Source organism: Scomber japonicus, chromosome 12 (assembly GCF_027409825.1).
Source record: "Scomber japonicus isolate fScoJap1 chromosome 12, fScoJap1.pri, whole genome shotgun sequence".
Lineage (NCBI taxonomy): Eukaryota > Metazoa > Chordata > Actinopteri > Scombriformes > Scombridae > Scomber > Scomber japonicus.
The window spans coordinates 6,064,824-6,090,440 of NC_070589.1; the positions used below are offsets into that span (position 1 = coordinate 6,064,824).

At 38.7% G+C, this 25,617-nt stretch overlaps 1 protein-coding gene across 1 annotated transcript in view; it reads right to left on the reverse strand.

Moving 5' to 3' along the window:
• LOC128369393 (xenotropic and polytropic retrovirus receptor 1 homolog) overlaps nucleotides 1-21,646 on the reverse strand; it is a 41,900-nt gene extending 20,254 nt beyond the window's left edge. The window contains exons 1-2 of the mRNA XM_053330427.1: nucleotides 21,254-21,646; nucleotides 2,076-2,127 (exon numbers count right to left, since the gene is read on the reverse strand). Coding sequence (XP_053186402.1) covers nucleotides 2,076-2,127; nucleotides 21,254-21,322 — 121 coding nt within the window. The 5' untranslated portion in view covers nucleotides 21,323-21,646. The remainder of the gene's footprint in view (nucleotides 1-2,075; nucleotides 2,128-21,253) is intronic.
• Nucleotides 21,647-25,617: the final 3,971 nt, after the last annotated feature.

The window sequence follows — 25,617 nt, forward strand, 5'->3', positions numbered from 1 at the left end:
TTTTTCTCACTTTTACTTCTGAGATTATTGTCTGCATTTCACAAGCAAAGACATTTTACATTTTTACCATCATGTTTCTCTTTGCAGTGGGTGACAGCTCTCTGCACTGCTGCACCACTCCCACACAGCTTCCTATGTGGTGGTGGTAGTTTGGTGATTACTGATAGCGGACACATACACACACACACACACACACACACACACACCTGTCAGTTCAGAATTATTCTGATTCAGAACTGGCAAATGTGCATGTGTCATAAATCTCACAGTCAAGTAAGAACATTTCTACACACATATTAGTGAATGAGGCTCATTGTAATGACAGGACACTGCCAGCTGACCAGTCTTTATTCCATTTAGTTTCTTTCTGTTTGTGTGTGTTTGTGTGTTAAGTGGGTCAGATACTTTACAGGACTCTCATGAAAACTAACAGCACACACAGCGCAACACACGCCATTAGATCGATACTCAGCTGGCAGACTTACAAGTGAAGTCAATTACCGCTCTGTAAAAGTCATCGGTGTAACAAGCTGCGTGACCTATATGTGTGTTTGTAGCGCTGCTTGCGTTGTAACACTTCCATGTCTTTACGTGTTTAGTTGGTTTGCAGACTGCATTGTGTTACCTTGTTTAGTGGCTGATCGTGATGTGTTTCAGGTTGATTTTTTCAAAATAAGATGACAGGAAGGGCACAAAGGAAGGGTAAAACATTATGCCACTTCATGAACTTCAAGAGTGTGCAGTGCAGTGGCACACACAGGCCTGTTATTATATAATGAAAAATAAGGCCTCTGATAACTGCTTTAAAGACATTTTAAAGATTCTTTGAGGCTTTAAATTTTGGTCACACTGCGGTTGCCGTTAGTGTTTTTTTCTTTTTCTACAAAGACACATAATTAAGAAATAACAGGATTAGTTAGATCCATAATTATGAAAGAAAAAAATCATTGGATCCAGTTGCCAGCCCGTTAAATACCTGGATTCATTCACTCTAACTTATTGAACTTTTTCATCTCTCTTCACTCTTTTTTATTGTTTATTAGCAAAGAGTATTAATAAACATTTACTATAGATAGAAGGCTTCTAATTTGTATCTGACTGTCACTGTCTGCAGTTAAAATAAGAAGCAGCACAGCAGATTAAATCAGCTGTTCCTAATTAACAGAAATTCAGTAACAGCTGAAACAAAAACTTTGGCAGCCAGAAATTCACTTAGTTTCTTTAAATAGAGTTAGAATTGATAAGGGATTCAAAGGGATTTAGATTTGATAAGTGGATTCAATATTGGATTTGAATTTAATAAAAAAAAAAAAGATGTTCAACCCCATCCCTTGTTGCTATGGTAACCGGGTAACCTGTAGTTTTGTACATGTTAGGGACAGATTTAGAATAATATTTAATTGGAATCAAAGGACTTCACTTCACACAGGAGACACAGACAAAATGATCATATTACTATAACTATATTACTATAACTTTAGACACCATCAGGGAGGCGTCTGATTGGCCCCTAATATATTCTGCAGCATGACAACAAGCCCCAAACATAGAGGCAGCATCATAAAGAACTCCAGGAGTCCTGCAGCAGATGGTTTGGCCCCCAGAGTCCTGATCTCAACATCATGGAGTCAGTCTGGGATTAACATGAAGAGAACAGAAGAAGAACTTCTTGATGGAGGAACAAGTGACCTGCAGAGGAGCTCAAACACTGTGACAACTGCTGCTGTTTTAACACTAAGTACACTCACTTTACTTTTGGGTCCTAAAACACACACAATATAAAGGTTCCTGATCATTTGATTGGCCAGTGTAGCTTTTTATTAGGTGCTCTGAGACATGAGTAGTAGTAGTTGTAGTATTTATTGTCATTATATTAACAATATAATGCAACCACAAACAATTTAAGTAAGTAATAAATAAAACATTGATAATCTACAAGTTAACAATAAAGTGCAATGTGCAATATAAAAAGATGCAAAACCATCTATTGATACATGTGACCCTGTGTGCGCGTGCGTGCGCGTGCGTGCGCGTGCGTGTGCGTGTGTGTGTGTGTACATGTATATCAGCACTACCTTCAATAGATGGGGCCTGGTCCTGAGCAGCATACAGCATCTCTTTGAAAGCCTGCAGACACAAAGAGAGGAAAATCATGAATACATCAATTAATCTATAACATTAAACAACACAGCTCCACAATGTGTTAAAAAGGCCAGTGTTATTTTATGTACCATCAATATTAGACATATTATACAATGTCAAATGCCCACATACATCAGACACAGGACCTGGACCTGATCCTGTGTTAACCAGTCAAACAGCTTCCTCTACTTTAAATAGTACCAAACACAAATCAACCGTCTCAAGCTGTGATTCAGTGGTTTAAAAAAAGAAAGAAGAAATGTCTGTTATAATGGAACCACAACACAGTCCAATCACACTGTAGATGCTAGTGTTGGGTGGTGTGAAGAGCATGAGATGATATAAATGTTTGCTGTACTGTTTATACCAGTGAAGCCAGGCCTGTATTATCTCTGGTTTAGTCAGACTGCCGCAGACAGTACTGATGACTGTTGGAAGAGCTAGAAACAAACTTATATAGCACAATATCTGACTGACTACTAATTACACTGACTGTGTGTGACAGATGACTTAATCCACATACTATAAACACACACAGACAACAGAAAAGTTCATCACTATCTAAAGGCCACGCCTGTCATATGGCTGTTTGTCACTTTCTGCCATCTGTCTAACTAAAAATGAAGGAAGAAAAGATTTAGTTGTTTTTTATTATGCATTTTATTTGACAAATAGATGGAGGATTTCACTATGGAAACCATTTTTAAATGCAAAACAGCATTTTCAGTTTTAGCCGACTTCAGATCTGTTCATATTACATTTTCGTCAAGTGGGTATTTGCTGCGTTTCTCATTCCCTTCATTAAAATCCTGCACAACAGACAAATTCAAGCATGCATTTTTTATTCTGGTGTGATCTGCAAACAGTCAGAGTTCAGACTCTAATGCTAATATTTAATCATGACCATTATTAGTATATTATCACACTAAAAGACTACAAACTGTGGTTTTGCTCTCATGCAGTGTTTACAGTTTGTCATTGCTCTAATTAATTATTATTAGGGGTGTAATGGATCTCCAAACTTTGGAATCATATGGTTTTGAGTTAATGATCAGATCGGGAGGAGAAAACACACGAGCAAACAAAAAAACAGACTAATACAACTTTGCTTTCCATTTATTCTGTATAACACTTCAACGGCACCTTCTTCCTTTAAACATGGCAGTGTATGGAGAACTAGCCTGTGATCACATCATCAAAACTTGATAACTTACAAACATGAACGCACATCTGGTGCTACATGAGCTAACCTAGCAAACACTCACCAAGCTAAAGTCCACTGACCACTAACATCAGTCAGCAGCACATTAAACAGCATGGAAACATGTTAGTGACACACTGTCTGTCTATCACTTGTGTTTCCCATGTGTGCTGAACCGTGAGCGGCTACATGTAAAGATCACAGATCAACTATGTTCCGTTACGTCATCATATTTATTTATCGATCATTATGGGAAACGTGATGTCACTTCCTTTTTCAGTGCCGAATGGGAGGAAATTGTGCTGGATGGTAATGTAATATGACCTTGGATGTATTACAAGAGCTGGATAGGGCTCCACTGCCTATCAGCCTATTTTTTCCCAGCGGCGACTTGCAGTATTGCTATTTTCCCCATAGACCACCATTGTAAAAGAGACTGGTGACAGGAAACTTCAAACAGCAGACGAGATCAATTATGACTCTTTCTATTATGAATATTTAATCCATGAAGGTTTTAGAGTTGTAACATTTTCCTCGAGCCAAGAAAAGTTATTTAAAAATCGATGACATCATCACAATGTAAAGTCTGTGGGCTGAGTATGAACTCTAAGCAGGGCCAGCAGGGCAAACACTACTGCTCATATTCAGTGAGCTGTATAACATGGGAGTAAACCCAGAAGCTAGATACTCTGTTTTGCTGTATGCACCAGCTGAGCTATTCTTATAGGACTGGATCATCTTTGGTCTGGTATCCAGCTCTTATAATACATCCATGCATGTGATGATATCTTAAGTGTATGTATGTAAAGCTGCACAGATTACTTTCCTTATTTGACTTGTTATTGGCTGAATGCATCCAATTATCTGAAATGAATACTTTACAACCTGCCAATTTAATTATAGTCAATAATGTCACTGCCATGTGTTGACTCCACATTGGTGCATTTCAGTCATGTTGCCTCTCGTGCTTTCTTTCTACATCCTGTAATATTGCAGTGCTGCAGTCAGCCAGTCAACCCTCCAGCTCCCTGTTAGTAAATCTGCAGTGTAAGCAGCAGCTCGTCTTCACTGTGGAGAGGGTGGCAAGTTGACGCCGCTTCATTGAGTCCCGGTAAATGCTAGTGGGACAGCGGGGACAGTCGCCCTCTTTCATCTGCTCTCTCGTTCAAGGAGGGGAGGGGGGGGGGGGGAGTTATAGACAGTAGAGGGGGTCAGTCAGTCAGTCAATGTTTCAGAATGCCAGCAGAGCACAAGACTACAATGCCCTCACTGTGTGCCAGCCTGCTCGCCCGAACAGAGCGGGACACGCCGGCTTCTGCAGCAAACAGAAGAGCGAGTCAAGGTCATGTTGTAACTGTAGCCCCCGCCCCCCCTGCTAGCGAGCCCCGCTACTCACCGTTTCACCAGCTACGACGACGTAAACAACTACAAACAACGCAGATCAACAAGATGTACGAAGAAGAATCAATAAATAATAAGGCAGTGAGCTAATTCCCATCATCCAGAGTGTGATTTGTATACAGTATTAATTCCTTCAACACCAAAAATGACAATCCAGCTCAAAACTATTAAATATTTATGTGCTGAACAAGCTAATCAAGCCTACAAAAAGAGTTGACATGGGTAAAATGAGTCATGCAGGCGTTCAGAGATAGACTATGGATGTGTAATAACAGACAATTATTGTGTTTTCATTGACTGCCTGTAAAAACAGAGCTATAATCTTGAGGTAAGACTTCAGGATCAATACAAAACTGTTTGACACTGTAACCTGAGAGATTAGTGACTCAGCAGGTAGAGGAGTTAGAGAAAAGAACTTCTCAAATATTGTGAGAAATAAACTCTATACTGCTGTGAGCCTCATTTATCTGCTAACATTCCCATCAGCTCCACTGGCCTCGCTGTATTTTGCTTCACCACCAAGAAAAACAGCTTCTTTTCACACACACACACACACACACACGCACACACACACACACACAAGTACTAACAGAGTAGAAACTAAATCCCAAGGCAGGCTTCTTGTTTCTTCCTAATACCGCTTTTCCACAAGGGACCCCTGTTTCCCAACATGCTCTGTGGGAAATAAACAACCTGTCACACTGGGAATTAGATAGATGGGTTATCATACACATATTAATAGTGCATTGCTTCCACGGAATATTGAGAATATCATTCTTTATCTTTTAATGTCACAACTTCAATAGAGAGAAACGGTCTGAAATCACAGACAAATGGACTCAGTAGTCTACAAGTTAAAGGACAAGTTCACCATTTTTCAACTGTGTCTGAAAACATCAGTCAGGTTTTCCTCTTGTTAAAAGATCTCCTTCAAATGTGCTTTTAGTAGGGCGGCGCCAAATGTACTGGTTTGTTTTCATGACAAGTCAGCAGCTGTAAGTCTGTTTTTATGATAGCTGTTGAGCACACGTTCTACTTTTTTTGTTTTTCATTCCTCCACCAGAGGTAATTACCTAAATGATTTCACCTATTTTGAAATAAAAAAGGAACAAAAATACAGTCATTTTATAGTCATTTATAACAATCAGCTACAATAATAAAAAACAAAATCATTTGTTTTATTATTGTAAGAGTGAAATTGTGTTGCATTAACATAATTGAGCAAACATAAGTTTTAAGTAATATAGTCTTAGTTAGTTAATTGTTATCTATCATCTTGTTTACTCATATTTAGCAGATAGAATAACTTGAAGTAGATATTCTGGTATCAGGTATTCCAGCTAGTGGATACTGCTCAGGCAGCTGCTACATTGGGTAGACAAAACAGGGAAAGACAGGAAGACAAAAGAAAGAAATAGCGGGATGTGTAGGGAGAGAGAGACAGCTGTGATGGCTTGACCGATCTGTGTTCAAACTTAATGAAGTTATGAGGAAAACCCAGATCGTGTTGGACTGATTGAATTCTACTTTCCTTCACACATTCATGTCTTTGTTTTTCACTTTTGTGTAATATCTTAGCAGCAGCAGCAGCAGATTGACAACTGACAGTCATAGTTAAGTAGTGTACATATGATATTAAATAATATATACAATTCTGAAAATGTCTTAGTATTTATGTCACTTATGTCAACGTCAGTTGTCACTCTGTTGCTGCTTACATGTGCCACAGGAGTGTCACTAAATACATAGTTGATGCCACAGTACTGTCACTAGATCCCACTAAATATACAGTAATGCCACTGTACTGTCACTAAATGCCACAGGAGTGTCACTAGTTGCCACAGTAGTGCCACTAGATACACAGTAGATGCCACAGTACTGTCACTAGATACCACAGGAGTGTCACTAGATGCCACAGTAGTGCCACTAAATGTCATAGTAGTGCCACTAGATACCACAGGAGTGCCAATAGATGCCACAGGAGTATCACTAGATGTCACAGAAGTTACAGTAAATGCCACAGAAGTGCCACTAGATGCCACAGCAGTGCCACTAGATGCCACAGCAGTGCCACTAGATGCCACAGCAGTGCCACTAGATGCCACAGCAGTGCCACTAGATGCCACAGTAGATACCACAGGAGTGTCACTAGATGCCACAGTAGATACCACAGAAGTGACAATAGATGCCACAGTAGTGCCACAAATGTCACAGTAGTGCCAGAATATGCCACAGTAGTGCCAGTAGATGTCACAGGAGTGCCACTAAATACACAGTAGATGCCACATTACTGTAAATACATGCCTTATTATTGTCACTAGATGCCACAGGAGTGCCACTAAATATACAGTACATGCCACAGTACTGTCACTATACCACAGGAGTGTCACTAGATAACACAGCAGTGCCAATAAATAGCACAGGAGTGTCACTAGCTAGACTTCTAGCCATAGCTAATTTGCAGTCCTTGTCCCTGGTTAGGCTTTTCAATTAAACAAACTGAGGGCTGGGATGTTGAGTAGCTGATGTCCTGTACAACAAACAGTGCTGTGAAACAAGGAGTGCTGTAGTTGGTCTGTAGGTGGCGCTCTTTTGTTTCAGATCTCAAACATTCCTACAGTTTTGCAACACTGTTCAGATACGCATAGAAAAACATATGGGGCACGTGTCTACACTGTATAGGGATAAACATCCGAGACACCATGCCAGATGTTTTATTACATGACTATTTTGGTACCAAAATTTGTGGCAGGTGAATGTTTGTACTCGTCAAATAGAAAATCCATCCATATTTGGCGCTTGGTGGGTGTTAATTTTGGACTTTAGTTACCATACAAATAATGAATCCTGACTGGCTGTATCTGGCTTTGTGTTGTATCAGCCCACATTTCTAAACAACAACATCAACACATCCAGAAATAACACGGTTTCTATAAATATGACGCTAATTTATGGTAACAGAGTGCTTTGTTTGCCAATCTCATGTCATGCTATCATCAGCAGCAAAAACACATACACATTGCAAAACAACACACTTTCCCACACTTCTCCCGAGGCCCATAGGATGTGTGTGCATACGTGTGTGTGTGTTCAGTAGGCTGGCTCAGCATGTGCTCAGGCGCAAGTTTCCAAAACAAAACGCACGCAGCTCAACAGGAAGGGTTAGGGTTAGGGTAAGGAAGGAGAGCAGCTCTGCTTATCCTTGCAGATTACCCTACTTCTCTCCTTTTCCCCTTCACTCTCTCCTTCCTTGCCCTCATACACACACACACACACACACACACTCCCTCTCTGCTTCTTGCTGGGCATTTTCTCTTCACACACACACACACACACACACACACACACACACACACACACACACACACACACACACACACACACACACACACACACACACACACACCTCGACCTTGATCCAGACACATAACTTGTGGCTTTCACCACTGGCAGACTGTTGCGCCACAACAGCTGACCACATATCTGTGTGTGTGTGTGTGTGTGTGTGTTTGCCATTCTGCTGTTGCTTTACTTTAACATCTTTCTAATGTTTCCCTCCTATTCCCTAACTTTTTCATTCATTTTCCAGTCTTCTTTTTGCTTATATTTACATCTTATTAGAAAACTACCTCCTAATCGTCTCTCTCTCTCTCTCTCTCTGCCCACTCTCTCTTTCAATATCTTGCCTTTTCTCCTAATCTCTTTTATACAACCCTCTCTCTCTCTCAGCCCCTCTCCCTTTTCCCTAACCCCCACCCCTTCCCATGAGGAGACAAACACTTTATATCTTGACACCAAACTGTCAGGAGGATTATATGAGTCATAACTGGATTAAGCTTCCGTTTGTGTCCCGTGAAAACCTCGCATCTCTGTTTTCCTTGATTTCGGTGGCTCGTGCAGCTCATATGGAGAGTGCCATGTTGTGAAGGTGCTGCAAAAGAAGTGTGAAGCCAAGCCAGCTGTGTTTCTAAATGTCAAGCCTACGAGAGAGAGGGAGAGAGGGTCTGATATGACAAATAAAAAAGGCAAAAAAAAAGCCACCAAAACTCCTTACAAAAAGGCTTTTTTTGGGAGATTTTGTTTGTTACAGGACGGTGATGTCATGCTTTCTGACGCACAAGTGACGCAAACTAAAAGTTAAAGCAGCAGCATTAACGCCAGACTGAGCAACTCTTCTAACTATGCTTACGAGTGAAAAACATTACTTAAGATAAAGACCAGTTTTAATCTTTTGTTTAGTTTATGACAATTTACCTCAACCACACACACTGCCCTATTCCTTAAAGGATTTACCTTTCACATATATTTCCATATATTCTGGGATTTGATGCTCTAGTTGATGACTCAGGATAATGTAGGGTGCCATCGTGCTCTTCCACAGTGTGAGAGTGAAAATGATAAGTAGTGTTGATATTATTGATTGTGTGAGATTTTTTGGCAGCAGCACTCATAATAGAGGAAACGTTGCAATTGTGGAATTCAATTAAATGTGTTTTTTTTATGTAATGCTGCAGTGCAAGTGTGTCAGAGTTTAGTGATGATGGGTTTTAACAATGTGCTGAGCTTGAATCTGCTGGTTTTCTCAGCATCGGTCTTCTATGCACAGTCCCACCCCCCCACACCAAACACATACATGTTAGCTGCTAAGAATTCTCCTGCTTAGACGGGCCTCACAAGTCAAATGGGTCAAATACAGAGCATAGCTTTGCATGTGCCACCAAGACTCCACTGAGTTCTTAGATGGAGTTTTTGAGAGCTTGCTATCAGTGTTATTAAACTAATTAATGAGTTCAGTGAAGTTAGGAATTGGTTGAATATGCATTTGCAGGCCCTTTACACCAAATCCATGTGTCGCAGTTGGAAGATCGCAGGTTTAAATGATAAAACTAATGATGTCACACTGTCATGACTTAGAGCAGGCATGTCCAAACTATTCCATAAAGGGCCATGTGTTTGCAGGTTTTTGTTCCAGCCAATCAAGAGCACCCATGATTCAACCGTCAACTGTTTGAAGACTGAGATCAGTTGATTCAATGAGTCAAGCCTGGTGTGCTCCTGCTTGGTTGGAATGAAAACCTGCAGCCACATGGCCCTTTATGGAACAGTTTGGACATCCCTGACTTACTGGAACACTTGAATAGAACAAAACCACTGTTACTGTTATTAGTAACACCTGAGCTTTTCCCAGTCAAAATATCTGCGGTGGAAAAAGATTTATTTTTGTAACCAAACGATCACAACCGAGCAGCAACTACTGATTTTCATTGTCAATTTATCTACCAAATATTTTACCAACTGACTGATGAATCATTTTTGTAAATCATCACAAAACAGTGATTAATTCATTCAAACCAAAAGATATTTAGGTGTGTATAACGCACAACAAAGAAAAACAGATGCTTTCATTAACTTGTACTTTCATTAACATTGAGCTCAATCATCAACTTCAGCCTAATAAACCTCGTGATTAAAATTAGTTTACAAAGAGGGTGTTATGACATTTTGACATGTTTACATTATTAATACATACAGCAGCAACACCCATGTTGAAGTGAATGTGATGCTGCTACAGACAGCTGTGGAGGAGCCAGTTTCAAAAAATGGGACAACTTCAGTCGTATGGAGTTGGTTTGATAACACGATCAAGCAGAAAATATGAACAGAGGTCTGTCATCTAGAAACTACACCGACTACAGGAGACGCTGCATCAGGTTGTGATCATTCAGGTCATGTGACAATGACTTAGATCATGATAGTGTATGTTACATTAATTAACCAGCACGTCTCAGCAATGAGACCAGACTTCAAAGAGGTTGGTAAACACAAGTTTTCCACCAAGTGGCTGTAAGTGTCTGTAATTCAACACACGTCACATTTAGACTAGGTCCTGGTGATACTGGCTATTTGGGGCTGATCATGCTGATACCAAGATTAGGGAGTGAAAAAACTCTGATATCAAAATATCGGCCAATATATTGTTCATATATGGAATAGATATATAAACAATATTCCTTCAAATGTGGTCAAACACTTCAGTTCAATAATAAACGTTGTATAAAATGACATCAGTGCACTAAAATAGTAAATTTCACTGGGAAGTTAATAACTATAAATAAACCTGAATTAAGAAAAACGACTGGTGCTGTATATCGGACAACATACACACCAATACCAATATATCTGTCGTAGGGCATTATTGGCTGATATCGGCTGACTGATATATCGGTGAGGCTCTAATTTAGAGCACAGAATGGAAATATTCTCAGTAGCTTCTTGCACACTTTAAAGCCACATGTACATAAATATTTACCAGGAGCTGCTGAAGGACAAAGTGATGAAACAAGTGAATGCAGTAAAAGATGACACAGCAAACACAGTGAAATATCAGGGCTGTTGTTTCAGCACTGATCTTATGATGTGCATGCTTTTGATGTGCTCTCATGAAGGAGTGCACTATCAAACAACCAGAGCAGGCATCACTACTCACCTACCACAACCTGAAAATGAGCTCTGCCTGTTCTGCTTGTTTAATAAACTGATTAAGTGCACATCTTTACCAGATCACATCACAGCAGATTGATGGCTGTTCATGCATGTGTTATCACCTGCCTGTAAACAAGCACGTAATGCGGCTACTGTCTCAGATGAAGTCACCTGGATGCCAGAAGCAGGCATTCAGTTACGCAAGGCAGCTTTTGAGTCTCTGTATTCCTGTTATCAACCGCATGTCATCCCACTGCTGGTTAAAAGTTTAACAGTTACTGTCACATCATGGCTGGTGTGGTGAATAGATGCTACAACTATGTAAGACCAAAGCCAAGTTGTCTAGGGCGCCGTCTCTCAAGCCTATCAGCTTATTTTTCCCAATGGTCACTCGCAGTATTGCATTAAGCAATGAAGTAAGCATTTTCCCCATAGACCACCATTGTAAAAGAGACGCCTGTAAAACTGTTGACAGGACATTTCAAACTGCATACAAGGTCAATTATGACTCTTTCTGTTATGCATTTGTGATCCATGGAGGTTGTATGTTTGTAAAACGTTCCTCAAGCCGAAAAAAGCGATTCAAAAATCTGCAACATCATCACAATGTAAAGTCTGTGGGCTGAGTGGGAACTCATGGTCGAGGCCAGCAGGAAAAACACTACTGTTTATATTCAATTGGCCGCATACAGAAGTAAACCCAGACACTAGAAAAAAAAATGTTGACCTACGCGCCAGCTGAGCAATTCTTATAGTAATGAATGGATGCCATTTTTGGTCTGGTATCAGGCTCTTATAATACATCCATGGGGATAGTCCTGAAGTTAACAGCATAACTGAGCTACATCTGTTGCCTACTGAAACCTAACCAAGATGATATATCACTGAAAATAAACCAGATATCACCATGTCAGCTCAGTCTTATCCAGTATTATGTAACACTAGTATTTCCATGGTTTCATTAAGCCTTGACTCATAGGATGGGAGACAGCGATGGGAATTCTACAGAGACCTAAAGCATGTGATCTATGCACAAGTGTGTCAGTTTGCATAAAAAGTCAGTATCTGTAAGTCTGTGATCCCTCTAATACCAGTCAGGTGGTCAGTCCTGGTCTTTCACATCCCTCTGACCTTTTTACCTGTTTCTTCCCATCCTTCCCTCTCTCTTTCACAATCTCACACTGATAAGATTTTTTTCTCAATATCAGTCTGCGTTCAGTACGTCTAGAAAGAGGCTTATGTTGTTTGTAGGAGTTTGTAGGAGGATTTTGACAATAAAACCTTTACAAAATGTCAGATTCTTTGCTCTTTTAATCCCTCTCTTCTGTCTCCAAATGTCCTTGTATGGACATTTTCTTGAATCTAATTCTAGGTAAGTCATATCACCCTGTCTACACTGACCTCTTTGTGTCTGCCTACATCTCTCCATCTATATTTCCCTTCTTTTTGCTCTCTGTAACCCCCCTCCTCCTTCCTCTCCTTCTCTACTATGCTCTATCCTTTGTTTTTTCCCCCCATTCTCATCAGATAATAAGACCAGCAGAATCAGCAGCTGTCTTCCATGACCATATTCTGCTGAAGGCAGCAATACCAACAAGCGACCGTTGGACTACAACACACAAACACACAGATAAAGACGGGGCCTCTTCTTCTGGAGTCTTAATTTTAAGACAGGCAACATCGGAACACGCTGATAATGACTGAGGCCTCTTCCATTCTAAAGAGTGCTACACATAAACAACTGGTGGGTGTGTTCTGTGGTCCTGACTATCCAACAATACACACAACATACAATCGTCATGTCTTTAAGTAGGTAAATATGTGTTGATCAGTCACTCGTGAACATGGATGAAAGGAAAAAGCCATTGGCCAGACATGAACTCTGCAGTTTATTCTTATCATGAGCAGTCTGGACAGATTATTCATCAGCTCTTACACACACTGATGTATTTCCCTCCAGCCTACGTTGCTATTTGTTTACTCATCATGTGTTGAACTGAAATGTCAAAGCTCATACTGTAAACCCCGTGTTCATTGAGCGTACTCTATTTTAGCACTAGAGTGGGATATCATTTGAAATGTTCTCATCTTATCCTCATGGAAAATAATACTTTGATACCTATATTTAATATATTTATTCATTGGATAAACTTCTCATATGTATTGGATTCATACGTGAGCAACTGTCATTATTTAAATCTATTTGATCGAAGAGCAAGTAAGCAGGACTGAGTTGAACCACACATTTTAATGACAGCTTTCTGTACTTCAGTTTTCAGCTATAAACAAAGGACTGAGGTTTGAAACACAGCACTGTTTACTACAGATCTTTAATACTCTATCAGCCCTTTGAAAGCAGCTTCTTAGCAGTAGAAGCTGCTTTCACACTTGAACGCAACGCTGAAATGAGTTGGACATCAGTCAGACCGGACGTCAAACAGACTTTACTCTGCCAGTGACTAAGTACAAAGTCTATGTATTATCCGATTGAGTGAGTGGGCGAGTTGATGACATTTCGATCATGTGACAGGTGCTGGAAAAAACGCGGCAGGCCACACTGATCGGACAATCATGAATTGAAAGCATCTGAGAAGTCGAGATGTGCATGTGCCCAATTTTTCAGTGGTTGGTCAGAACGAATAACCATAATATTCACTGCCTCTGCATCACTGCTAATGCTGCACCATCTTACCCTCACTTATGATGAAGACCTTGAGATACTTGAACTCCTTTGCTTGGGAAAGAAACTCTCTCCTAACCCTGAGGGGGCAATTCACCTTTTTCCAACAGCTATGGCCTCAGATTTTGTGGAATGAGGACACTACTTGTTTAGCCATGAGACATGAATAGCCTCTTAGCTGCTAATGTGAAGTGTGGCAATACTGAGAAAAAAAATGATCAAAGTCATGTCCATGTCTCATACGATAAGTCCATATATAGACATGATGATGTTGATAAATATATTATTGTACGATAAGTCAATGATGTAATTATTATGACAGGCATACCCTCGATGCGGCTAACAACCACTGCACAAAGTCGACATTGGACCCTGTGAATGATTTTTTCGGTTATAATATAACTCTAAATGGCACTTTTATACTCTTTAAATGATTGCACACAACTAAATAATAATAAGCATCACGTTTTAATTAAATGTGTCTTGTTTTAAAAAGGTCCTTCCCTAAATGTCTGCTGACTTCAACAGTGACTGAAGATTGTTGATCCACCCTTATTTTTCTGTGTGTTTCTTTTTCTTCATCAGTGAAACTAGCTGCCATCAGCAAACTCACTTCCCATGAAGAAATGCTGCTGTGGTTCGGAGTTTCCACACAGAGCTGAGAAGAAGAACAAGGAGCAAACACCTTCAGGCTGTTGACATATGGAAATTACATCACAAACAAGGTGTTGCTAGCCCCTGTATATATATATATATATGTATGTATGTATGTATGTATGTATGTGTATATATACACACACAATATATATATATATATATATATATACACACACACACACACACACACACACACACACGTATGCTCCTACACCCAATATACAGTACATCTACTGGAAGTGACACTTTAACTGTTTTGTTGAATTTGTCAATTAAAATCAGTGTCTCATTACAAACCACAGCAGCTGTTTAAAAAAAAAAGAAAAAAGAAAAAAAAAAAAGGTATAAATAGAAGTTAAGAAACTCGTGAAAAGCTTCTGGCTAACAAAATAAAAAACAACAGTGTAGAGTAGTAGGGAAGTGTTTTGTTGTGGTTGATTTATTGTTCAGATAACACTTTAAAGAGGATATGTTCTGCATATGTAAAGCTCTATATTTATGTTTAGATTCTGGAATATCAGTGAGTTACTGTTTAAAGTGCTTTACACAGCTCCTCAGTTCAGCCTCTGTCAGAAACAGGCCATTTAAGCTGCTGTCTCTTTAAGGCCACAAACCATGAAACAAACATTAGCAGTAGGATTTCACTGCTTTTTCGTCTTTACTTGAAATGCCAACTTGTCAAACGCATCCAAAATCTGATCCGAAATATGAGTGGACAACGTAGACGTCGCATGGAAAAACCTTAGCAACAGCTTTAGCAAACAAGGCTACGGAACGGACCAATCACGTTTTGACCATGTTTAGCAAAGATATCCAACAACATTACAGTCTATAAATAACAGAAAACTTCAAGCATAACGTGGCCCCTTTAAACAGGGTTGGATATCAGGCACTAAAACATTAGAAATAAAGAGTATGGAAGACTGTCAAGCACTGAAAATTTGCACTTCCCATAAGACTTAATTTGTTCTAGCATTACAAAACACAATTTATTTCTATTCAACATGTATTTTATGAAGGATTTGTGTTAAGAGCCAATTAAACACATGCATTTGAGAATTCAGGCTTATGTGGTTCAATTTAAGTAGTCAGATTAAGTTAAGTCAGATATCAAGTGTTATTTATCAGTACAGAAACTCAGTGATTACACTGTGTACAAAACTAAATGTACAGAGAATGTAACGATACAGTGAAACATTTTTTTATTGTAACAAGGACAGTTGAAAAACCTGGTGGCCTGGAGATTTTTAAGGTGACACGTGATCTGCCACGTCCTGAGTTCAAATCTGGCCGAGGACCTTTGTTGCATGTCATTGTCCATCTCTCCACCCATTTCCTGTCACCTCCCAATTGTGGTCTATTCAAGGCATGAACTGTCCCAAAAAAGAACTTAATATATACACGTATTCTACAGAAATAGGTAAATGTGAGTATTTGAATGAATCAATCCTCAGGATTAATCTGATTTTAAATGATCTCACTTTAACTAACCAAACTCAGTCATTCTAGATGTTATAGTTACATCTCAGGACTGACACATCTCACTACGCATCTTGTTTTAAAAAGCAAAAAACAAACTTGTTTGTCACAAGTAGATACTGTGATGTGTTATCTCACTGTGGCAGCTCTGTTCTGCTGTAGATGTCCCATCTCTGCAGGAAACACACACGAGCAGTGTTGCTGCTATCAGTTATAGCATAGCAGCCCTACTGTAATGCATTTAAATGAACACTTAGAATGGAACCCACCACTCCACTTGCTCTATCCTCTTTTTTTCAAAACACTTAGCTTCTCTCAATTTGTGTCTGGTCAATCCATCTCAACTTCTCTACAAGTCCTGCCCTTCCTGAGACAACATGTGACACCTGAGCATCAACTTTTCTTTAAATATCCCAGAGCTGGACAGGGTGCTGCAGCTGTGTAGTCATCTAGCAGGTTTGTTTTCAGACAGTTAATGAGTCCGTTGAGTCATCCAGATGACCACCGGCCATTTATATTCTCACAGTTCCTTGTCTGGCAGTCACGATAGAAATCTGTCAGGTTAAATAAAGCAGTTTCCATCAGATATTTTTATTAGGAAATGCAGCCGGTCAGTCGCTCAGTCAACAAAGTCTGAGTCTGTTTCATTTTCTGGGCAGAATGTGGATATCACACATTTTTTTGTAGATAAAACTCTCAAGAAAAGAAACCTTGCACATACTGTGGCTATGTAATGAAACATGGCCCGGGTCAGCATTAAAAACAACAAGCTGAGGGGTCTTTGGTTTACACCTCTTGTTTATCGAACCGCCCCGCTAAGTGTCTGACCCTACCACAGCTGTCAGGAGAAAACATGACATGTGTGAAACGTCTCTGGTCAGCGTGGATCCTTAAACCTCACAGGACTAAAAAACTAAGCGTGGCCGGGGCCAGATTTACAGCTGGGTGGAACAACAAGCTTACATCTGGTCTGCATCCAAACCCGGCAAGAGCAGGAAAAAACAGACTCTGTGTGAAAGTGCTGCTGGAATAAAGAGACGCTAAAAAAAAGTACACAAGAACAGGTTGAAAAAGTACGTCAGATAATTAATCACTTGATCAGTTAGTCAGTTTGTTAATCAATCCATAATGATTTCTGATCATTGATTAGATCTGCTACCAACAAATAGTTCTATTAATGACATTACATCTAAAAATACTCTGCTTGGAACAATTAATGTGTTTTTGATGAGTCCCCCCCCCCTGCATAAAATAGAATAATTACCATGGTAAAATCCTTAAAATGTCCTCTATTACTTCTCTCTTGTGTAATCTATGAATATGCTAATATTGTTTATTTAACAAAAAGTTGAACTTCTGGGTACAAGATGTCTCTGACGTCACTGTGAAGTCAATCCTCAGGAGCTCACACAACTCCACAGGCTGCCTTTAAATGTTACAATTGGAGCTGCAATGATTAAATCCATTAGTTGGCAACTATTCATTCAATGGAAAACTATTGTGGTAGTTAGTTACTTTTTTTTCCTTTTCTTAAAAGGTAAAAGTCTCTGAAAACTGTGATTTCAGCTTTTCAGATGTGAATAGTTCCTGGTTTCTTTCATCTTCTATGACAGAAAACTGACTATCTCTGTGTGGTGGAAAAAATAAGGCACTTTGGGCCGATTTTCCAGACGGGGATTAAAACTAGTCCAAGACTAGACTTGTTACTCACTGGATGTTTTCACATAATCCTGTCTTTAGTCTAGGACTACTCTTAATCTCTGTTGGAGAAACCAACCCTTGAAGATGTCATTGTGGGCTTTTAGGAAACAGTGATTGGCCTTTTATGTGCAAAACAATTAATCTAATGATTACATTTAATTAACAGATCAATCAATAACTAAAATAATCATTAGTTACAGCCCCAATTTCACAGAGATGTTCATTACAGATCTATTAACATAAATGCAATATACATACATATATATATTTCACTTTAAATATGTGCAATAATAATATCAACTCAGGTATATTATCACTCAATACCAATTATTACTCTTGTACATAATGTTAGGATTATTTTATTATATTTTTTACTACTATTGACTTTATTGCTTTTGTACTCTACTGTCCACTTTGCTGCTGCAATAATGGAAAATTCTCTCTTAGTGGAACTAACATAGGAATATCTTATCTTATAAAGTCAAGATCTTTGTAGTTAAAGAATGACCTAACATCTGTACAGTTGTGGTGAAATTCCAAATTGGGGAAAAAATACTTCACAACAAACAGAAACCGGGGAAAACCTGTCTGTAACTGGTCCGGTTGTTTCCCAGAGTTGCCCTTTAGGTAGGATACAACAAGAGATTGTCCATGTCTCAGGAGGACATCACACAGACTTATGCATTAGTGAGCTGGCAGAGTAAAGTCTGTTTAATGTCCGGTCTGATTGATGTAGACATTTGCTTTCACACGTTCAGCTCCTCTGGGTAACGTCCAGAACATTTCAGGGTTCTTCTAAAAACACTTCAACCTGAGCATTAACCATGTACCTGCATTCTCTTACCTGCTTGATTACCTTGAAACTGTAACAAACACCAAAGTCATTCCAAATACACAAAGATGGTATTGGTCATGGTTTGGTTTGGTCATTTGAGAACCCATACTGGTTGCTGTTTGGATGTGTGCTGAGCCAAGCTGAGCTGGAGGCTGATATAACACTGAACAGGGCCCGCTGAAGCCGCTAAACAGTCGGCATTTCTAACAGCAGGAAAAAGACCTTTTGGCTCGAAGCTTCATGTGACTGAGCTGCGAAAGGAACACAGAACTAAAACAATGTGTCAGGAGCTCAGAAGAGATGACTGATAGCTTCTGACTTGAGGCTAATAAGCTTTTTGGTTCACTGTGACAGAGAGAAAAAGAAGGGGGAAAAAAACAGATAAATCTATGAATGAAGCGATAAATAGGAGGCAAGTCATTTAAAATCACTTCCACGTCTTCTTAATGTCATAACATTTCAGGATTTGGTGCGATGGTGACGAACTGAGCGACACTGTGTTGCTGTGCCGATGACTTGATGAATACTGCAACTACCGTCACCAAACAATGCAGATAATGCTGCTGCCAGGTACAGAGAGAGGCAGAGAGAGAGAGGCAGAGAGAGAGAGAGAGCCTGGAAGCAAGAAACATAATAGCTGCATTCCTGCAACAGCACAGAAACACTGTAGCACCTTGTGTGAGACTTCTCAGTGAAACTCTAGAGCTTATTTATATACATACATATTGATATGTCACTTTAGAGCCTTTTACAGTACTAGTGTTTCCTAAATTACAAGATCTATGCTTGATAGTCCTAAATGGTTCATGAAGCTCAGAGGAAAATTCATCTCTTATCAAGTCTTTCATCGTGAAAAAAGAATCATTTTGGTTGTTGTCTAGTTATGGTGTTCTCTCTTTCTCTCTCTCTCTCTCTCTCTCTCTCTCTCTCTCTGCAAGCCAGTGTATGTACTCAACTAAAGATTGTTTAGGGAAGAAAATGAAGGGTTGGATATACTCTGAAAGTGGTTGTATTTATACATTTATACTGCTCTGGTGGTCAGATTTTGGGCTGCAAAAAGAGGGTCTACATCATTGCATGTCCAAACTATTCCATAAAGGGCTGTTGCTTGTAGGTTTTTGTTTCAACCAATCAAGAACACACAATTCGACCGATCAGCTGCCGATCAGCTGTCAGTAGGCTACTATTGTTATATCAAAGAGTCAGATACATATTCAGTCATGTCACATTCTGGTTGTGCAGCATTACAGGTTGGGAACATTAATTAGGCTGCAAATGAAACCTGTATTTTTTGTCTTCTAGCCAACACTATGGAAGCTTTTAGAAGGTTGTTTTGGTAATAATACCTCCCTGTGCCAGAAGGCTGTGCAACAGAGCTTCAGCATTAATCAAACTACTGTCAACTGATTGCTAATTGATTTCTGGTAATGTCATTTGTCCTGCAAGCAGAACAAAATTGAGTTCCAGCTGTGAAGGTCACATCAGCTCTAAATGTGGCTTAGATAAGATTGTCATTACCTCATAGTGCATTTTATCCTGGGAATTTTAAGTATTTGAATTGCATGATTGAAATAGCATTCATGGTTCAAAGGTTGCAGGTACGAGCTGTCAGCGCCTCTCCATCCTGATGTTAAATCCAGAGCTGAGCTAGGGCCGGTGTTATGTTGAAGTCTGTTCCGTCAGTCGATTTATTTTGCCGCTTCTCCATAAACCCCAACCTGTCGTCCTCTGAGGGTGCTCTTAAAATGATCTCAGCACCCATAAAGATAAAAAAAAAATATTTTCTAAAAAATATTTTATACAACTTTAATTATTTTGTGTGTCTGTCTGTTAGAAATGGGACAAACATTTATGCTACAGGTTCAAATGGTTTTATTTGAACTGGTTTAATGTCATTTGGATAGTTGTGTCATTAATATTACCTTTCCCTCAGGGTTTAATAACTATCTTAGAATCCTCTCTGTAGAAATCTGTGATTGTTTATTCTGAACCATTATACACTATATTAGACCACTCAGATTTGTATTAATATTTTTTATCTGGTTGTAATTTCTGCCCAGTGAAATGATTAACTTAGCAGGGGGATTGAACACTTGCAGGTCATTGTATGTCATATTCTCATTAGAAGCTGAGCCCCCCCCCCCCCCCCCCACCACCACCACCTAAAGGTCTGATGCTAGAATCGCCCCTGTTTTGAGGACAGACAGAGGGGGTTAAAACAGGCGCAAAAAGATTAACTAGCTCAATAAGTGATGACTCAGCTGAATGCCTTTTGTCTCCAAAACACATTCCAAGCAGCTTGTGAGGGGACACACACACACACACATACAGAAGGGGGGGGGGGGGCTCCTCTGGCTGGTGTAGACAGCAGCTCGTTGCGGCTTGATGTTGAAACCTGCAGAGCAACAAAACAAACCTAGCTTGTCCAGTTATGCTAGCTAACACTGCTGTACTGTTTGATTTTAATGAAGCACTGAAGCGGTTCCCCTGTTCCTGTTTTAACGTGACGACGACACTTAGAGGGGGGTGGGGGCCAAGGAATCCATCTCCATCCATGTCAAAATGGTTATAAGCAGATATAAGCGGTGGAGAGCGAGAGAGAGCGCGAGAGAGAGAGGTCCGTCAGCTAGCTACGGGCTAGCAGACAGCAGGTACATGTAAAAAGCTGGCTTACCTCATATTGAATGTATTGTTTTCTCCACTCCGGAGTGATGTGAGCCGATAGATGCTCTGTGAATTTCATGATGGCTTTTTTCCTCCGCTTACTGTACTGTGAAGCTGGACCTCAAGTGGAGCAGCTGGAGGTTTAGCTGCCTCTCAAACGCTACCCACAAACTCTCATCCGAAGATTACGACCAAAGACACAGAGATGCTCCTTTTTTTGTCTTCACGTTACCGGCACATATTTCTGCCGTTTTTAGACACATTCGACGACACATAGGAGACACATCTTAACTAAAAGGAAGATACGTCAATGAGGTTTTAACTGTAGCGCCGGTGTCGCCAAATAGCGAAGGTTTAGTGGTAAACAGGCAGAGAGAGCTGTCGCTAGCTGCTTCTTGCTATCTTTCCCCTCCTCTCTCTCTCTCTCTCTCTTTCTCTCTCTCTCTCTGTCGTCCACTGCCGCTACCTCTCTGCTGCCTTCAAGTGCCGTGGGAAGTATTAGAACCAATCAATTCAGGCAATGGGCGGCATCGTCACACAGTGTTGCTCAACCAACCAGCTCAGTTAAACTGCCGCTTTTTAAACACAATGGTGGGGCATTAAAGCTGTCTGTCACAGAAGAGGGTGGGGTAACTCAAGAGCCGATGTTATTTGGAGGCTTATGTGAAAACAACGCTAGTTTTACTCATGTATGACTTATGTTATTCAGCAACACCTAGTGTTTTTTTTTATGATTCACCCTGCTTTGCTAGATTTTGTTTGTAATAAAGTGGCTAATTAATTTAACTTAACAAAGAAACAAACAGAAAACTAACAAAGAAAAGCCATGAAAATGAAATCTAAATTAATCTAGATTCAGACAATCATCTCGTGCTTGAGAGAACATTTAAAAACTTTTTTTTTTTTTTACCTGCTGCCTCACAGTCAAATCATTCTACAAGTATCTCTATCCAATAACATTTTGGGCTGTGTGCATGATAGTAATTGGCATTTCTATACTTCCTTCAGTGCACCTGTGCCTATGATAAACTTCAAAACACTGTTGGGTCCTTCCAAAATCTTTTAAATTGTATCTTTTGAATCAGTTTTCTCTCATATGTGCGTTTCACAAAACAATCCACGTCCATTCATGTTAAATTGATCAAAGCACATTTAAAAACAACAGTTGATTTATGTCTCTATGCATTCCGATGACACTTGAATGTCACATACGTGACGTCGCCGGCCACCTTTGGGAAAAGATGACGTAGATCTACTGTGGCTCGTGTTTGTGAGAGGACAAATTCAAGTGGAAGGTTTCCATCACATATCCTCTGTGTTTTAATGCTTGACTAGGTGGGAATGCGGTCAGGAGACAGAAACAGACACATATGAACAAATGTAGGTTACACTAACACTACACTGATTTCTACTGCCTATTTTTAGAAATACAGGAAATGACTGTGAGATTAGATGAATGGGTTCAAAGCAAAGAAAAAACATGCTCACAATAAAGGAAGTGGAAATTTTAATTTAACAGTTTTATAGCCTATTCAACTTTGTCCTCAGTTTTCATATGACCATAACCTTTTGACTCAGTGGTGAAAACTAAGCCCATTTCCTCCAGTACTGTACATACCTATCATTTTGAGGCTTGACTTTTGACTTGTTCTTTACTTGAGTATGAGTATGTGATGCTACTTTCTACAGTCACTCTTATTTAACAGCTTTAGTTACTTTTCAGATGAAGATTTGGCACAATGGATAATATAACAAGCTTTTAAAATACAATACATTGTTAAAGATGAAACCAAAAAGCAGTGTGTAGTCAGGCTCACATTTCAGATGTCTATGAATTGTTAACAGCTCCACCAAATACTGATTTTTATCTCTATACTTCTCACATAGTTTCAATAAATGTTCAAATGATCCGATATTTCAGCAAAAATCAAAGATTAGAGAAAAAGTCCAAAAACTGAAAACACATTTGTGTATGTGGACTAAACTAGCTAACTGTATATAAAGTAGTATAAACTAGCTAACCGTATATAAAGTAGTATAAACTAGCTAACTGTATATAAAGTAGTATAAACTAGCTAACCGTATATAAAGTAGTATAAACTAGCTAACCGTATATAAAGTAGTATAAACTAGCTAACCGTATATAAAGTAGTGTAAACTAGCTAACTGTATATAAAGTAGTATAAACTAACTAACTGTATATAAAGTAGTATAAACTAACTAACTGTATATAAAGTAGTATAAACTAGCTAACCGTATATAAAGTAGTGTAAACTAGCTAACTGTATATAAAGTAGTATAAACTAACTAACTGTATATAAAGTAGTGTAAACTAGCTAACTGTATATAAAGTAGTGTAAACTAACTAACTGTATATAAAGTAGTATAAACTAGCTAACTGTATATAAAATAGTATAAACTAGCTAACTGTATATAAAGTAGTATAAACTAGCTAACTGTATATAAAGTAGTATAAACTAGCAACTGTATATAAAGTAGTGTAAACTAACTAACTGTATATAAAGTAGTGTAAACTAGCTAACTGTATATAAAGTAGTATAAACTAGCTAACTGTATATAAAGTAGTATAAACTAGCTCCACCTCCAGCAGCTACAACAGTAACATGCTGCTCTAACACTGATGCTTCACTATTAATAATCTAATGATGTCATATATAATAATATATCACTACTTTTACTGTAATACTGCATACTACATCACTCATAATACTGCAGTACTTTTACTGTAATACTGCATACTACATCACTCATAATACTGCAGTACTTTTACTGTAATACTGCATACCACATCACTCATAATACTGCAGTACTTTTACTGTAATACTGCATACTACATCACTCATAATAATGCAGTACTTTTACTGTAATACTGCATACTACATCACTCATAATAATGCAGTACTTTTACTGTAATACTGCATACTACATCACTCATAATACTGCAGTACTTTTACTGCAATACTGCATACTACATCACTCATCATGCTGCAGTACTTTTACTGTAATACTGCATACTACATCACTCATAATACTGCAGTACTTTTACTGTAATACTGCATACTACATCACTCATAATACTGCAGTACTTTTACTGCAATACTGCATACTACATCACTCATAATACTGCACTACTTTTACTGTAATACTGCATACTACATCACTTATAATACTGCACTACTTTTACTGTAATAGGACTTCTAATGCAGGACTTTTTCTTATGATGGAGTATTTTTGGTATTGGTACTTTTACTTAAGTAAAGGATTTGAGTACTTCTTCCACCACTGGCTTTTGCTGTCCATATACAAACATGTTTGTTCCAGATTTCTCTGCTATATTATTAACCAACATTGTACTTATCTTAGAAAACTTCAGCAAGATTTGAACATTTCTAACATTAAATGTTGTGCACACTGCCACAAAAGAACAACCGGGCTTTTGTCTCAGGTCCTTAATTAAATCACCCATAATAAAGTTATGATTGGTTTATCTTCTATCTTCACATTAGAGAGAAAGTAAAATGCAGCCAGGGTTTTGAACATGGAGTAAAACAAAATATCATTATAACAGATATTTGATGTCTTTACAACAAATAAATCAATAATAATCTTGAAAAATTATGTTATTAAAGGTGAACTTTCTTAAAAATTGCAGAACACTTCAAGATGTTCATACAGCATTTTTCAGGGCTGCATTTTTTTTTCTCTGAGGCAGAGAGATTTAATGATATAACCCACTGAGCATGTCCATTTATGTAAATAATGTGGATGCTGCTTGAGCTTTTTAAACCATGTAAGTCTTATCATGAAATATCTATGGCAAACTCAGAGTAATGGAGAAGGCAGATGTTAAAATCAGATTAAAAGCGCCCTCTGCTGTTTGATTACAGGATCGCATCTTACCTGGTGTCAGGCCTTTTTATTGAGTCACTTTTTTCTGTTTATATCTCCTCAGTTATTTATATATTGCAACAACAAACATGATATATTAAAAAAGAGTTAAAGTTATCTCGACTGGTGTCAGAAAACTGTGGTAGTAGCAGTTATTGTAACAGTAGCAATGGTGCTAGTAGCAGTAAAGTTATGCTAGTAGCAGTATTCATAGTAAGGTAGTAATGGTAGAACTGGTAGTAACAATAATAGTAGTACTCATAGTGTTGGTAGTAGTAGTTGTATATCTGAGTCATGTCTCAGTTTTTTGAAGACACCATTTATTTTATAGACATGTTTGAAATGTATTCATTCATTAAAGAAGGTGTGTTCTATTCAAAGGACATTTTAATCGTAGCAATACATAATATTTAAATTTCATACATAATTCTACACAAAATTTGGGAGAAATGATCCTAAAAAGAA